Genomic DNA, 18097 nt, shown 5'->3' with positions numbered 1-18097 from the left:
TCCCAAAAAAAATAAATAAACGTTGAAAAAAAAAATTAAAAAAAAAATTAACGTTAAAAACAATTTTTTAAGTATCCTCAATTCAGTAATTTTGTGAAAACACTACATTTGTAATTCCTTTGTGACTCTCCTGCCTATTTTCTTCCTTTTTCACTCTAGTTCTTTTAAATCTTGTCCTTTCTAGGAAGAGCATAAAAATTCTTTCTTTTTTGTTTTTTCATTTCTATAGGAATCTGTAGTGACTATTCTGTGTCTACTTTTTAAGCCTTCAACCTCATGACGAATCTCTAAATCAGTAATATTTTCTTGAATGGTCAATAATAATAGTACAAAGAAAGATAAGACTTTTTTTTTAATCAGAATGGCAATCTGTCTTTAAGATAGAATGTACATGGCTCTTGATTTGCTACTATTATTATACTTTTCCCTGAATGTGCAGGAAATTAAAATAATCTAAAACTAATTCATATGTCTTCCTAATGCAGAGTTATTATATATAAATAGCATAAAAGATGATACACTAGTGTGAGGATATCAAATTTAAATCATTATTCTAAAAATCTATTAAAATTTTCCAGGAAAATTGATCTTAATAGAAAAGGCATTATCTCAAAATGTTTCCTAGTCTTCAATTGTCAGTAGCTATAATTGGTACTTGCTGGAGATAAGGATATACACTTCATCTAAAGCTTTATTTCTTATCCACAGACAACAAATGAAGTTGTTTTGGCTGTGGAATTCCATCCAACAGACGCAAATACCATCATAACATGTGGTAAATCTCATATTTTTTTCTGGACCTGGAGTGGTAATTCACTAACAAGAAAACAGGGAATTTTTGGGGTAAGGATCAGAATGTTAAAACTTCATTATAAAACTTTTAATTTTTATTGTTTAGTAAACATAGTCATCATGCCAAAGGAAAAACTGAAAATTCTCATTGTTTCATTGTAGAAATATGAAAAACCAAAATTTGTGCAGTGTTTAGCATTCTTGGGAAACGGAGATGTTCTTACTGGTGACTCAGGTGGAGTCATACTTATATGGAGCAAAACTACTGTAGAACCGACACCAGGGAAAGGGCCTAAAGGTACAGTATTCTCACACTGAAGTCCTCACTTTTAATGTGTACGTCTTGCTGTTGTAGGCCGGCTCTTACTCAGACCAGGAGTCATCAACATGCATTTTGTTTTTAACGTTTTTCATGATCTGTTTTTTAAAGTTAAATTGTTTACACAGCTATTCATGACCGTATATAACCTACGTTTGACTATATTGAACCTTTCCTTCTAGGAGGTTAATACAAAGTAATTAGAGATGATAAAGATATATACTAATTTAAAGAGTACAAAGATTGAGAGAGAAATCATCCTGATCTTTAGTGTTTTGTGAAGGCTTCACAGAAGAAATGGTATTTAAGTTAAGCCATAATGATACAAAACTTCAAAAGATATGGAACATTGATCCCAGTTAGGGAAACAGTGCAAGCAGAGGCAGAAAGATGGCTATGAATGTGAGGCATCCAGGATAATGTGAATAAATTTGTCGTATACAAGTGTTAACAAAGATGAGAAATAGCCAACTTGAGGGAAATTTGATTTTTTTTAATTGTTTTTTTTACATTTACTTATTTTTGAGAGACAGAGAAAGAGCACAAGTGGGGGTGGGGCAGAGAGAGAGGGAGACACAGAATCCATAGCAGGCTCCAGGCTCCAAGGTGTCAGCACAGAGCCCAACGTGGGGCTTGAACTCACAAACCGTGATCATGACCTGAGCCGAAGTTGGATGCTCAACTGACTGAGCCACCCAGGCACCCCGAAAGAAATCTGATTTTAAAAAAGAGTAGTGTTTTATAATTCCTACTATCAGTTTAATTAATACAGTCTAAGTAATTAAAAATTTAAGTAAGGATTAAGGTACAGATATTTTTGTAACCAAAAAAGAATCCTTAAAACTGGTTGAGTTGACCATGAGAGACGAGTTGTGAGGCTGATGGTCTTTATCCCCCAGTTAGATACCAGAAAAGACCCTGGTGAGAAATAAGATGTAAAAAGAAAAAAGACCCTGGTGAGAAATAAGATGTAAAAAGCATCCGACTTCGGCTCAGGTCATTATCTCACAGTTTGTGGGTTTGATCCCTGGCATCGGGTTCTGTGCTGATGGCTTGGAGCTTGGGGCCTGCTTCAGATTCTGTGTCTCCTTCTCTCTCTGCCCCTCCCCGACTTGTGCTATGTCTCTCTCTGTCTCTCAAAAATAAATAAATATAAAAAAAAAATTAAAAAAAGAAAAAGTTAACAAGATAGAACTGTTTATTTAGTGCCCCCAAAGAAGGGAGGAGTTTCTAGGAGTATCAGTGCTATCAAGAATCAAAACTAAGAAACAACCATTAGTGGTTTACAGTATCAACAGAACTTAGATTAAGGCCCCAAAACAGCTAAGTATAGAATGGCCAGTTTGAAAATGGAGAATTTTGAGAATCCAAGGTGAAAATGGAATGGGAAGTAGAGAGTTACTGAGTCAGTCAGTAGTCTTTTGAAGGGTGCCTAAAACCTGAAGTAAAATGGGAATTGCCAGTGACAAGGAGGAAACTAAAACTCTTAGAGACAGGAGAATACCTGGATTAGGTATAGGAGGAAGAATTATCCTTGAAAAAGAGCAAGAGCTTCCATTCATTCTGAGACTGGAGCTTTAGAAGCTGAGATATTCTATGTGGGTAAATGGGGGGGGGGGGGGTCATGCAGGATGACATTGCTCTCAGTAAAGGTGACTTTGTTAAAGACTTGACGTTTTTAAAGGGACAGTGTGAGCAGAGGAGAGGCAGAGAGAGAAGGGGAGAGAGAATCCCAAGCAGGCCCTACATTGTCAGTACATGCCCAGTTCCATGAAGCCACAAGGTCATGACCTGAGTCAGAACCAAGAGTCGGACACTTAACCAGCTGAGCCATCCAGGCACCCCTGAAGTTTCTGTTTTTAATGGATACAAAAAGAACAATAGTAATGTCATGTAAAGTATCACATAGTCAGACTCCATTACTTCAGAGTTCTATTTGTTGGAATTGAGATCCAGCTAAAACCTTTGTCTTTTCTGTGGATAGTAGATTTACTATAACAAATAATAATAAAACCAAAACCCTGTGAACTTAGAGATATTATTTTCTAAACAATTAGTGATTAAAACTATCCTTATCAACTCTTGAAAGGCTGTTTCCAAAGATCTTAACAGCTCATGACTAACAGCTCTTTATAGTGTAGTAATAAAGAATGATTGTCCCAATTACTGCATTTGTGGCACATTTCCTACCTTTCTCCTCTGCTTTTCTCAACATAGCAACAGACTAGAGGGTTCAGTCTCCCTTGCGCTGGGTCCTGTGAGGGTAGTGTATATGGCCATGTTAATCAAAAAGAATGAAATCTTGCCATTTGCAACTACCTGGATAGAACTAGATGGTATTATGCTAAGCGAAATTAGAGAAAGACAAATATCATATGACTTCACTTATATGAGGACTTTAAGATACAAGACAGATGAACATAAGGGAAGGGAAGCAAAAATAATATAAAAATGGGGACAAAACGGGGCGCCTGGGTGGCGCAGTCGGTTAAGCATCCGACTTCAGCCAGGTCACGATCTCGCGGTCCGTGAGTTCGAGCCCCGCGTCGGGCTCTGGGCTGATGGCTCAGAGCCTGGAGCCTGTTTCCGATTCTGTGTCTCCCTCTCTCTCTGCCCCTCCCCCATTCATGCTCTGTCTCTCTCTGTCCCAAAAATAAATAAACGTTGAAAAAAAAAAATGGGGACAAAACATAAGACACTCTTAAATATGGAGAACAAACAGGGTTAGTGGTGGAGTTGTGGGAGGAGGAATGGGCTAAATGGGTAAGGAGCATTAAGGGATCTACTCCTGAAATCATTGTTACACTATATGATAACTACTTGAATGTAAATTTTAAAAACTAATAAATTTTTTAAAAACTTGAAAAAAAATTAAAAATACCATAAAAAAAAAAAAAAAAAAAGAAACAGGGACATCTGGGTGGCTCAGTTGGTTAAGCGTCCAACTTCGGCTCAGGTCATGATCTCACAGTTTGTGAGTTCAAGCCCCACATAAGGCTCTGTGCTGATAGCTTGGAGCCTGGAACCTGCTTTGGATTCTGTGTCTCCCTCTCTCTCTGCCCCTCCCCCTGCTCATGCTCTCTCTCTGTCTCTCAAAAATAAATATAAATGTTTAAAAAAAATTTTTTTTAATATGCATGGCCATATTATAAAATGGGAGGGGGGAGAATAAACTCATAGTTTGGTCCCCTTCTTTTTCTCACTACAGCCCCTCTTCCCAGCCCCCATAATGGGCTTTGGCATTTCTTTAGCTTTACCTCAAATTGATTTTTCTCAGAAATGAAGATAAATTTTTAAGCCCCATTTGTACCACGTAGGTCCACTTTGCCCTTTTCTCTGGTAGGTGAAAAAAATTACAAGAGCAACATTGAAAATAACCTTTTTCAACACCCCCCCCCTTTTTTTTTACTATTAAGAAAAAGCTGAAAAAATATCCAGACTATCATGCTTCCTTCAGAGTAGAAGTTTATAAGAAAAATTAGAGATGTTGTTCTAAAATCAGTGGGCTGGGAGCAGAGAGAGATTATTTATTTATTAGCAGTAACAGGTGGTAACCGCAGAAAGAAAACTAGCTATACCAATCAGAGTCTGAGAATCCACAAGAAGAGAGGTAGGGGTTGACAGGGAACCAACTTGGGGTGCCTGAGACATTTCCCCTGGGGATTGGGAGAGCAGCATGCCCTGGTTTCTCTTATTCATCCCCCTCACCTTAAACACGCTGAAACAACTTCCCTTTGTCTCTCTGGAGTTTCTGCATCAGACCGTGGAAATCACCACAAATAACGTAGGAATAAGGGGATCCTTGTTTCTCTGCTCAGAAGGAAAGTCCTAATTTACATGTCTGTCTTCCCTAATAAGTCTGACTTTCCCAGGATTCAGATAATGTCTGGCAGCTGTTACTAGCTGTTTGAAAAGTATTTGTTAAACATTTTATTAAGGAAATGACTTTACTCTTACCTTTGGGTGTTAGTGTAGGAATAAAAGTTGAGTGGTACAGATGAAAGCACTATTTTCATGGAAATGGGGAATTTGACTATAGCACTGCAGGTTTCTATGATTGCGCAGATTTTAAACTATATTTTTTTGGAGATGTACTACAGTAGTGTTCTCCATATTCATTCAACTGAATTTTTAAGTTTGGCAGGTGACTTGGATAGTTGTCAATCCTTAAATTTTACTACCAGTGATCCAGATCTCAATCATTGGCCATGCATTCTTTAGCTTGTTTTGTCCAATTCAGGTTCAAAACTCACAATAAGGATAGCAGTGGATTACGGATTCTTAAGAAAAAAGAATGGTAGGCGGGGGCACCTGGGCGGTTTCCATAGGCTAAGTGCCCAACTCTTGATTTTGGCTCAGGTCATGATCTCAGGGTTGAGTTCGAGCCCTGCGACCAGCTTCGCACTGACAGCACAGAGTCTGCTTGGGATTCTCTCTCTCTGCCCCTACCCTGCTCACGTGTGCGCAAGCATGCTCTCTCTCGCAAACTTTAAAGAAAAAAAAAGAACAGTGATATTAATCAACTACCTTTCCCACTTATCTCTGATTTCTTTTTCCTGGGCACGTTTGTTCAGTATTAGAAATGCAAGGAACAGCAGTGTCTACCAAAACAGTGACATGTTATCCTCTGACACTAAGCAGAATTTGGGTATAAATGTACCCTTCATTAGCCTTAATGTGTGTAGAAGTGGGAGGCAGGGAGAGGTTGTTTTTATTTTGGTTTTTGTCTAAAAAACTTGTGGCTTGGGCTTTTTTCCAAAAATCTGCATGTGAACATACAGGAAACAGGAAATCTAATCTTTGTAAATTGCTGGGCATATAAAATGGACTATGTTGTCCTCTGCCATATGACTGATCCCGTTATGGGCAAACTTGTTGAGAATTTTGTTCCTTCCTTTACATTTGAGGGTTTCAGTTCTGTAAGTATGGCTAGGAAGGATTTGATGAGTGCAATGAACACTCAAAGTTTCCATTTTTAAATTCTTGCCAAAAATTTCAATAGATTGATCCATTTTGCATATTCCCTAATATGACGTTTCTGCATCCGTGGCAGTCTTTTCAACCGGATCTGAGTGTACTATGATAACGTGTCTGATAAAGGGACATTCATCCCTTTATTTTGGATGGTGGAAGTATAATTCCATAGCTAATTTTTTACTCTACTAATAGCAAACAAACCAAAACTGTATTTATACTTCATAAGCTCTTTGTATATTTTCTTCTTGCTTCCAAACCATTTTTTCCTTACCTTAAATTAACAGAAATCTTCAAAGTAATTAGAATTTTCTATTTTTTTCCTGATTTTATTGAGCTATAATTGACATATAACATTGCACAGTTTAAAGTGTACAGCATAATGTATATGCCAAATGATTACCATAAATGTTTAGTTAATATCCATCACTTCGCAGTTTTTTTTCTTGTGATGAGAACTTTTAAGATCTACTCTCAGCATCTTTCAAATGTACAATATAGTATTGTTAATTATAGTCACCATGCTGTATATTACATCCCCAGAATTTATTTATCTAATAACTAGATATTTCTACCTTTTGACCATTGTCACCCATTTCCCCCGCCACCACCTGTTTCTGTTAGTTCATTTTTTTAGATTTTATTTGTAAGTGAAATCATATAGTATTTGTCTTTCTGTGTCTAATTTCACTAAGCATAATGCCCTCAGGGTTCATCCATGTTGTTACAAATGGCAGGATTATCTTCTTTTTTTATTCCATTGTATATGTGTATGTGTGTGTACGCTGATCACCTAAGTGCTGATCACCACTTAGGCTATTTCGTTATTTTCTGTTGTTGGGTACAACAACAGAAACATGGGTATATTTCTCATGTTGGGTACAAAGTAATTGTTATTTCCAACGTATATGAAAAAGTTCAGATTTTTCTTCTATGAAATAATTCATAAGTTTTAAGTGGGGGGAGGGGAAGTTGAGAATATCTACAAGGTCATTAAAATGTCCATTTTTCTTAAATCTTTGCCAGATTTCTTTAAGAAACACCATTTTACATGCTCCAAATTATCAACATGGACATATTTGCCCAGTTGCTAAGAATATAACATAAGTTTCAAAGTCTCCCTAACATTTGATTCCATAGTTCTTAAACAGGCACAGAAAGCCCTTGAGACTATCCATATTTGTCAAGGTAAACTGCTTTTTAAGGAAACTTTGTTTCTGTTAGAGATGACAAGAAAGGGGAGATTTGAAATTAAATACCTGAAGGTACAGTAGGTTTTTAAATTCAAGGATAATTATTTTTCTTGGTAGGTATTTCAAAAATTATTTGGCTTAAATTGGAATGTCAGAAATACAGGCCCATGAGAAAGAAATCTTTGATAATTTGGGCCTTTTTTTTTTATGTTTATTATTTATTTATTTATTTAGAGAGAGAGAGAGTGTGTGTGTGTGTGAGAGAGAGAGAAAGAGAGAGAGAGAGAGTGCACAGGGGAGGGGCAGAGAGAGAGGGAGAAAGAGAATCCCAGGCAGGCTCTGCCCTGTGAATACAGAGCCTGATGCAGGGTTCATTCTCACTGACCATGAGATCATGGCCTGAGCTGAAATCAAGAGTCAGACGCTCAACTGACTGAGCCACCCAGGCGCCCTGACTGAAAATTTGTTTTCTCAGTAAATACTGTCTAAAGGGAGCTTTGGTAATTTGTATAAATTTGAAACACAGAAATTTTAGCTCAGCTAATATTAGGTCCTTCTCAGGAAATAACTCTCCTGGGGTAGGAGGTAGAAAGTGAAAATTTCATGGAGTTTATGCTACTTATTTTTATTCTTGATGAAGCATTTGTTCCTCAGGTTTATTTTCTGTTTTCTAACATTCCATCATTCTAGGAAGATCGTAAGTGTTTAATGAGGTTTATGTGGTGTTTGGAAGTATGGAAGACTGAATTAAAAAAAAACTGTATTGCATATTTCTACATTCTGATGGAGATCCATGAAATTCCACATCTCTCTGTTTTTTTTTAATTTCTTGCATGGTACCATGGTACTTTCAGACTACTCTTGTTATTTGACCATGCATGAGAAAATAAGCCCTTTGCTTTTTTTTTTTTTTTTTTTTTTTTTTTTGTCTTAATGTCCAAATCCAACAATACTCAAAAAATTTACATCTCTCAGATGTCCTTTCTTTCTTGGTCACATCAGAGCCATGATAAATAATTGGCTGGCTATCCTGCTGGACACAGTTGTAGTGTTCAGTGCTTAAAGTATTTTTAGGTGATGAATGTTGATGTGCACTGAGGCAGTTGACATGAATAAAAGTTTGTTGGAGTTCTGCCCCCAGCTCTGCTGATTCAAGCAAGCTCTACTCCAAATCAGGGAAGCCATTTCCTTGCTCCCTGCCAAATACACTTTTTTATTAAGTATCTGTACCACTAGCATCCTCACACTGAGTAATTTTTAGAGCCAGCTGCAACATTTTTTTAAAGGATACCAAAGCCCTACAAATTTCAGTTAATTTCTTAAATACAGTGGCAGCTCAAATAGATAAGTAAAAATGAACAATCTCAATGACAGCTTTATTGAGATTTATTAAGTTCACATACCATAAAACTCACCCTTTTAAAATGTACACTTGATTTTTAGTACACTCATGGAGTCATACAACCATCACCACTATCTAATTTCAGAACATTTCATCACCCCAAAAACAAACACTGGGTCCATTAGCAGTCATTTGCTATTTCTCCCTCCCAGCAGCCTGTAGCAACCATTCGTCAGCTTTTGGTCTCTAGGGATTTGCCTCCTTTGGACATTTCACATAAATGGAGTCATACAGTATATGGTCCTTTGTGACTGGCTTCTTTTATTAGAACCTTAATGTTTTCAAGATTCATCTATGTCGTGGCACATATCAATACCTCATTCTTTTTGTGGCTGAATATTACATTATAAATGTACATATTGTGTTTATCCATTTTTCAGTTGAACAATTTAGAAAATTAACACTTTTTTTCAGTTTTATTGAGGTATAATTGGGATATGATTTTGTATACATTTAAGATATATAACAATGATTTGATTTGATATATGTTTATATTGCACAGTGACTATCACAGTAAGTTTTGTTTACGTCCAGCACCTCACATAGTTACAGATTTTTCTCTTTTGATGAGAGCTTTTAAGATCTACTCTCTTAGGGGTGCTTGGGTGACTCACTTGTTTAGGCGTTTGACTCTTGATTTCAGCTCAGGTCATGATCTCGCAGTTCGTAAGTTCAAGCCCTGCATTGGGCTCTGCACTTACAGTGTAGAGAGCCTGCATGGGATTCTCTCTTTCACTCTGCTCCTCCCCACCCCCTTCTCTCTCTCTCTCTCAAAATAAACTTAAAAAAAAAAAATCTACTCTCTTAACAACTTTCAAATATACAATACAGTATTCTTAACTGTAGTCACCATGCTGTGTGTTAACTTCCAAGAACTTCTTTATCTTCTAACTGGAAGTTTGTACCTTTTAACCACCTTCACCCATTTCTCCCACTGAATAATTTTTTTTTAATTTTTTAACGTTTTTTATTAATTTTTGAGACAGAGCGAGATAGAGCATGAATGGGGGAGGGTCAGAGAGAGAGAGAGGGACACACAGAATCTGAAACCGGCTCCAGGCTCTGAGCTGTCAGCACAGAGCCCAACGCGGGGCTCGAACTCACAAACCGTGAGATCATGACCTGAGCTGAAGTCGGACGCTTAACTGACTGAGCCACCCAGGCGCCCCCACAGAATAATTTTTAAACTTGTAATTTTTTTCATTTTTCCAAGCGATTTAAGATCTGTTGACTGATTTGGGCCATATTTAAACAAGGCTCTACCTTCCCATTTGTAACCTACTTACTAATTCTACAAGATATCTTCCTAAGAGCTTTACTCTTGCTCTCCTAGCCTCACTAGCCAGATAACCTCACTAACCAGATAGCCTCACTAGCTTCTCTGAGTTAACATATCATGAATACCAAAGAGAAGGTCTCAGGAAATGAACTGGTTATAGTTTGAATACTAAAATCTTACCCTCACCCTTAAGAAAGAGGATCTGAGGGGCACCAGGCTAGCTCACTAGGTGGAGCATGACACTCTTGATCTCGGGTTCATGGCTTCAAGCCCCATGGTAGGCATGGAGCCTATTTAAAATTTAATTAATTAATTTAAAAAGGATCTGATATATATGTGTGTGTGTGTGTGTGTGTATACACACACACACACACACATATATATCTGATTACGTATATATAATACATACATACATAATTGACCCTTGAACAACATGGGTTTTGAATTGCATGGGTCCACTTATGTGCAGATTTTTTTTTTTTTTAATGTTTATTTTTGAGAGACAGAGCACGAGCAGGGGAGGGGAAGTGAGAGACAGAGACCTAGAATCTGAAGTATGCTCCAGGCTCTGAGCTATCAGCACAGAGCCCAACGTGGGGCTTGAACTCAGGAGCTGTGAGATCTTGACCTGAGCCGAAGTTGGACACTCAACTGACTGAGCCACCCAGGCGCCCTGGTATTTTTTTTTTTCTTTTAAAGTTTATTTTGAGAGAGAGAGAGCCCTTGGGGGTGGGGGTTGGGGGGGTGGCGAGAGAGAGGGTGAAAGAAAATCCCAAGCAGGCTGCATGCCGTCAGTGCAGAGCCCAACCCAGGGCTGGATCCCACAAACTGTCAGATCATGACCTGAACCTAAATCAAGAGTCGGATGCTTAAGCTACTGAGCCACCCAGGCGCCCCTACACATTTTTACAGTACAGTACTATAAATGTATTTTCTTATGGCTTTAATATTTTTTCTAGCTTACTTTATTGGAAGAGTACAGTATGTAATTTATACAGCATGCAAAATACATGTTAATCGACTGTTGGTATCATCAGCAAGGTTTCTGGTCAGCAATAGGCTATTAGTTAAGTTTTTGGAAGGCCAAAATCTATACACGAGATTTTGAACTGCACAAGGGGTTGGCACACCTAAATCCTTTGTTATTCAGGGGCCAGTTGTATGTATGTACATAATTTGTTTGTTAATCTCCACACGGACTTTACTTAAATATTTTTTTATGGACCTGCCCTCTCCCTCCCTGGGTATATGTAAAGTTCCGTAGAGATACGAGAAAGCTGGGCTATCATTCAGCCATCATATTAGTACAACTAGGGGCGCCTGGGTGGCGCAGTCGGTTAAGCGTCCGACATCAGCCAGGTCACGATCTCGCGGTCCGTGAGTTCGAGCCCCGCGTCGGGCTCTGGGCTGATGGCTCGGAGCCTGGAGCCTGTTTCCGATTCTGTGTCTCCCTCTCTCTCTGCCTCTCCCCCGTTCATGCTCTGTCTCTCTCTGTCCCCAAAATAATAAATAAATAAATAAAAAAACATAAAAAAAAAAAAAAAGTAAGATATTATTAAAAAAAAAAAAAAAAAAAAAAAAAAAAATATTAGTACAACTGGACCGGTTTTTAAAATGCTTCTCTAGTTGAGGGCACCTGGATGGCTCAGCCCGTTGAGCATCCAACTCTTGATTTCAGCTCAGGTCATGATTCCAGGGTCGTGGGATCAAGCCCCACATCAGGCTCTGTGTGAGTATTGAGCCTGCTTAAGATTCTCTCCCTCTGCCCCTTTTCCCTGATGTGTGCTCTCATTCTCTCTGTAAAATTTTTTAAAAAAATTTTTTAAATACTCCTCGGGGCACCTGGGTGGCTCAGTTGGTTGAGCATCCAGTTCTTGATTTCCGTGCAAGTCATGATCTCATAGTTCATGGGTTGGAACCCCTGCATCAGACTCTGCACTGACAGTGTGGAGTTTGCTTGGGATTTTCTCTCTCCCTCTGCCCCTTCCCTTCTCATGCTCGCTCTCTCATTCTCTCTCTCTCTCTCTCTCTCTCTCTCTCTCTCTCTCAAAATAAACTTAAAAAAATATATTAAAAATACTTCTTTAGTTGATCAAAAGCCACAGCTCTAGGCTGCCAGTGCCCACTTCTGCCCCAGTATCTTTCTCAGTCCTCCATTTCATAGCAAGTAAAGCAAAGGCAGAGCAGAAGGCTTCCATATCAACAGTGGTTGTTAAATGTTATGGCTGTTACCTCAGCAGGAAATGAAGACTTTTGGGGAAAGTTAAAGGAACGGTGAGTAAAGACTGGAGTGCTTGTCACAGCTTTGTCACTAGCTATGTGGTGTCCTCAGCCCTAAAATCAGAAGAGTAATACCGTAACTACCATACAGAATGATTATAAGACATAGTAAGTTCTGAGGCTAAGATATCCTGTGTTGTCTGTAGAGTTATCACTACTTTAGCTTATCTTTTTGTAAGAATTATTTTGAAATGTTTTCAGAGTAACTAAATACTGACATAAATGCAAAAGTAGGAACTTTTGATTATTCACTCTATAAAGTTTTCTTCCAAAAAGACACTAAATTCTGATGGAAAATGTATCACTAGTGTTTTTTTTTTTTTTTTTTTACTCTCATCTTACTAGGTGTTTATCAGATCAGCAAACAAATCAAAGCTCATGATGGGAGTGTGTTCACACTTTGTCAGATGAGAAATGGAATGTTACTAACTGGAGGAGGGAAAGACCGAAAAATAATTCTGTGGGATCATGATCTGAATCCTGAAAGAGAAATAGAGGTAAGAATGAAAATGAAACATGAACATTTTAAAATATTAAGCCCTCTAAATGCATGTCTTTCATCCCACATTAAGATAACACACTTTCCTGGGAAATTGGTACACATTCTTGTCATTTCATTGTCTTAAAAAAAAAAAAAAAGGAAGAAGGAAAAAGGACCATTCATTAATAATTTGAAAAAGTAAAAACAATATATTGGTCAGAATAACTAGTTGTTTATTTCTGAGATTAGTTTATAGTGATCCAAAAATATAACCATGCATATTTAAAATTCAGACATTCATCTAATAAACTATCCAGTTCCAAGGCATACAAAATAAGCAGTTTGATTTTAAAACTTGAAAGTAATCTTTAGGGGCGCCCTGGTGGCTCAGTCAGTTAAGCGTCTGACTTTGGCTCAGGTCATGATCTCACAATTCATGAGTTCAAGTCCCACATTGGTCTCACTGCTATTGGCACAGAGCCCACTTCAGATCCTCTGTCCCCTTCTCTCTCTGCACCTCCCTCTCTCTGTATCTCAAAAATAAAATAAAACATTTAAAACAAATTGGAAGTAATTTTAAACAGCGGGCTTAATGATAATTGCTAGTTATCTAAGTTTGTGTCTGCTTCATATCATGGACTAAGTGTATCCACAGATATTATGTGCTCAGTGAAAGTTTGCTAATTAAATTGAGGTCTGTCTCTGGATGTGAAATGGTTAAGAATAGTATTTTATAGGTCAGTGATTCTCAAAGCAAGGGCAAATTTCACTCAGTTTAGTGTTCTATTTTTTTGTGATTTAAATTTTTAATTTAGGCTCAGTGTTTTCAACATGTAACATGTTTTCCAGACAAAATGTTTTCTAAAAAAGAGGATCCTGATAATACTGCTCTTGGTTTTATTTCCAAGAAGATAAGTCGAAAGGTTCCCTTTATCTCAACCTTAAGTTCACCAGGGAAATGTCACTTCCTTTACTATTTCTTTCTTTTTTTTTTCACAGATAACTTACATTCTTTGTAATCAAAAGCTATACCATCTAGTTCATTCTTCCCCTCGCCATCAGTTTGGATTACCGTTAGAATTCAATTATTCGTGTCCTCCTTTATAAAGAATTGTATTATTTCAGGGTCATTCCTTGGGCTTAGTATTAATACACCATTCAGTGAGAGTATATACCATGTAACACATATGAGATTGATCTCCCAAGGAGTCCTATAAGGACAGTTATAACACTTCACAATATATTGCTTTTTAGTTAACAAAGAAATTTCACATGGGCTATTCTTACATTTTTATTCTTACAACAATTAAGAATAGGTAGGGCATATATTATTATTTCCCCATATTACAGATAAAGAAATTCGTCTTAGGCTAGCTAAATGATGTACCCAAAATAACATAACTGGTAAATAACAACACCAGACCACACTTTTCATGTGGTCTAATAGAACTTTTTCCTTTTTCCCCTACTTCTACCCCTTAACTCTTGAGATCATATAAAATATAAATATAATAATTGACTAAAGCAGGGGCGCCTGGGTGGCTCAGTTAAGTGTCCAACTCTTGATTTCGGCTCAGGTCATGATCGTGGGATTGAGCCCTATGTCGGAATCTTCACTGACATCGCAGAGCCTGCTTGGAGTTCTCTCTCACACTCTCTCTCTACCCCTCCCCAACTCGTATGCTCATGTGCACGTTTTCTCTGCCTCTCAAAGTAAATATTTTTTTTAAAAATTGACTAAAGCAAAGAATGTTGATAATAATGCATGATAACTTCTGTGTAATAAAATGTAATTGAACAAATAAACTTACTAGTGTAATATTACCATATGACTTTCAGTTTTGGAATTTTGTCATTTATTACCCCATAATTGCTTACAGCTATAAATGCAGTCTTCAGGTAGTAATTAATGCATGTTATTATCTATGGTGACTTTACAAATTTATCTTTTAGGTTCCTGATCAGTATGGAACAATCAGAGCTGTAGCAGAAGGAAAGGCAGATCAATTTTTAGTAGGCACATCACGAAACTTCATTTTACGGGGAACATTTAATGATGGCTTCCAAATAGAAGTACAGGTAAGATGTATGATTGTAACCAATTCTTCTAAATGTTTATTTTAGAGAGAGTGCATTCATGAGCAGCAGGGGCGGGAGGGTGGGGGACAGAGGATCTGAAGCAGGCTCCACGCTGGCAGCAGAGAGCCCGATGTGGGGCTCAAACTCACTAACCATGAGATCATGACTTGAGCCGAAGTTGGATGTTCAACCAACAGAGCCACCCAGGTTCCCTGATGTATGATTTTAATCATTAACTGAATATTTTTGATGATACCCTTTGTTTCTTATAACAGTGGGTGTATTTCATTTTCAGGGTCATACAGATGAGCTTTGGGGTCTTGCCACACATCCCTTTAAAGATTTGCTCTTGACATGTGCTCAGGACAGACAGGTGTGCATGTGGAACTCAGTAGAACACAGGCTGGAATGGACCAGGCTTGTAGATGTGAGTAAAACAAAATGTGTTATAATCTCCCCACAGAAACTCCCCAAACGGCAGTTGGGAGCAGCAAAGGAAAAAGGACTCAGCATTGGTTAAAACCAAGTATATTTATACAGTTTAGTAAAGGGGATGAAATAAGGATGAAAGTGTAATGTGAACCCACTTTAAAGAAGCAAATTAGGGCAAAAGCTCAATTTTTCTGTCAGTTTCAGAAAAAAAGTCAAAAAAATTTCACATATTTATGGAGCATTAATTGTCACAGAAATGTTTGGGCCTCTGGTGGTGTTGCAGTTGGATTCTATGTAAGCACTGCTCACTAACAGACTCTACTTTCTGCTTTTTGAGTTGATCTCTCACTGTATTTTCTCCCTACCCCACCCAGACATCCGCCTTTTCTAGCCTAAGTGTGTATACACGTTCTTTGCAGACTAAGGAACTGTATACATGTTTGTTGTTATTATCCTTATTGTTACACTGCCTAGCCACAAGCTGGCTGTCCTCTTCCCTCACCACTTTGCCCACATACCCTTCCTGCTCTGAAATTCTTTTACCTCATATCCATGTGATATTTTTCATTGGCTACAATAAAGTTGATTGGAATTCTGTGATTATATGAAACCAGTTATTTTCAGATGTCTTTGCCACTATCCCATAGATCTAGGGAGACTTTCTCATGTACTCCCCAACAGCTGTCTGTCTCTCTTCTAGGAACCAGGACACTGTGCAGATTTTCATCCAAGTGGCACAGTGGTGGCCATAGGAACGCACTCAGGCAGGTAGGGTCTTGAAGGGAAATGTGAGCTGAGTAATCTGAAGTGGTGGGATGATTAACTTATTCAGGAATGTTCTCAATCTGATCTAGAGAATTAATCTCTTAAGTGGCATATGAATATGCGTGTTGCTCTTACCTGCTATGTATCCTCATTCAATCATTCCGTAATTATTTCTTGAGCACCTACCATTTGTTGGACACTCCTGTGGGCATTCAGACTACTTCAGTGTGCAAAACAAAAATCCCTGCCCCTTTGGAGCCCATGTTTTACTATGTGTGGGTGGAGGCAGAATAAAAAATAAATATTATAACGAATTAAGTTAGAAAATGTTAAAAGCCATGAAGGTAGGGGTGGGGCACTGAGTATATTAAGAGGGATTGGGAGAGGGTGCAGTGCAAAATGATAGAGTGGTTAGGATAGGTTTCATTGAGAAAGTAGTAATTCTGCTGACTTGACTCTCCTTGGTGGAACTTTTTATGGTGTCAGAAAATTTGTCATCTCTTTTTTTTTTTTTTTTTTGGTTTATTTATTTTTGAGAGAGAGAGAAAATGCAAGTAGGGTAGGAGCAGAGAGAGGGAGACACATAATCCAAAGCAGGGTCCAGGCTCTGACCTGTCAGAGCCTGACGAGGGGCTCAAACTCACAAACTGAGATAATGACCTGAGCCTAAGTTGGATGCTTAACCGACTGAGCCACCCAGGCACCCCTTTACTCATTTTTTTTTTAAGGAAAGGGATTTGAAACTGAAATAACCCAATTGAGCTTTTATAAATTGCTCTATAACTTTTGTCATCCTGTCTTTTTTTTTTTTAATTTTTTTTTTTAACGTTTATTTATTTTTGAGACAGAGAGAGACAGAGCATGAACGGGGGAGGGGCAGAGAGAGAGGGAGACACAGAATCGGAAACAGGTTCCGGCTCCGAGCCATCAGCCCAGAGCCCGATGCGGGGCTCGAACTCACGGACTGCGAGATCGTGACCCGAGCTGAAGTCGGACGCCCAACCGACTGAGCCACCCAGACGCCCCCATCCTGTCTTTTTTTAATGTTACACAGATAGATAATAAAGGTTTATTTCCTGAAATTGTTACTAATTACTTGTCTTTACAGACCTTACATAGTACCTGTCATTAATAACCTTAATAAGTAACATGTATTTATTATCTGTATATTCTTGAGTCCTTTTTATTGCTTCTGCTAGTAAGAAGCCCTCATCACAACTAACTTAATTTCTTTATTAAAAAGGCAGAAGAGGGGCGCCTGGGTGGCGCAGTCGGTTAAGCGTCCGACTTCAGCCAGGTCACGATCTCGCGGTCCGTGAGTTCGAGCCCCGCGTCAGGCTCTGGGCGGATCTCTCAGAGCCTGGAGCCTGTTTCCGATTCTGTGTCTCCCTCTCTCTCTGCCCCTCCCCCGTTCATGCTCTGTCTCTCTCTGTCCCAAAAATAAATAAACTTTGAAAAAAAAATTTTTTTAAATAAAAAAATAAAAAATAAAAAGGCAGAAGAAAAATATGAAGTAAATTTCCAAAAGTTAAACCGATAGGAAATGTGGAATGCTGATTTCTGATGAGGTGAAACTATCTTGAACACACTTATACAAACACTTTTGTTTATATGATAAACATTTCAAATCAGCCAGTTCATTTAATTCTAAAGTTAGTCATCTGGAGTTTTTTGGTTTTTTTTTTTTTATAGCAAGTTTTCCCCCTTTGGTTGTTGGATACAAATTAACACCTCTAGAAAGTCAAAACATTCAAGTTTCTTCTCCTTTATAGCACTACAAAACTTTCAGAATCATGGAAAAACATCTCCAATGATAAACTGTGAAACATGGATATGTACTAGAGATGCTATTTGACTGATTCTGAAATAATTGTATTTTAGAATTAGGGTGCTAGGGAGGGAGATTAAGTGAAACTTGCAAATATAGACAGCTTTACTATCTCAGATTTCTCCAAAATGCATGTTGGTATTAGATTATTACTTCAACTTAGGTATATGGCAGGTCACTTTGTAGGATTTGACGGAAATTATTTTTTGTTTTACAAAAAAGTCTTAGGCACATAAGAAACAACCTGAGCTAGAAAGTATTAAACTCGTTTTC

At 38.0% G+C, this 18097-nt stretch overlaps 1 protein-coding gene across 6 annotated transcripts in view; it reads left to right on the top strand.

Annotated features, from left to right (window-relative positions):
• Positions 1–18097, top strand: part of EML4 (EMAP like 4) — a 161362-nt gene that overhangs the window by 116270 nt on the left and 26995 nt on the right. For all 6 annotated transcript variants that reach the window (XM_047069457.1, XM_047069455.1, XM_047069456.1 and 3 more), the window contains 6 exons: positions 709–843; positions 955–1090; positions 12585–12736; positions 14674–14799; positions 15095–15226; positions 15932–15999. In XM_047069457.1, coding sequence (XP_046925413.1) covers positions 709–843; positions 955–1090; positions 12585–12736; positions 14674–14799; positions 15095–15226; positions 15932–15999 — 749 coding nt within the window. The remainder of the gene's footprint in view (positions 1–708; positions 844–954; positions 1091–12584; positions 12737–14673; positions 14800–15094; positions 15227–15931; positions 16000–18097) is intronic.

The sequence above is a fragment of the Lynx rufus genome, unplaced genomic scaffold, assembly GCF_022079265.1.
Source record: "Lynx rufus isolate CCGP_SWC_20201006 ecotype Redwood Valley unplaced genomic scaffold, mLynRuf1.p SCAF_8, whole genome shotgun sequence".
Taxonomy (NCBI): Eukaryota; Metazoa; Chordata; class Mammalia; order Carnivora; family Felidae; genus Lynx; species Lynx rufus.
Note: the sequence above shows the minus strand (reverse complement) of the source record. Positions and strands in the feature narration are given on the sequence as shown.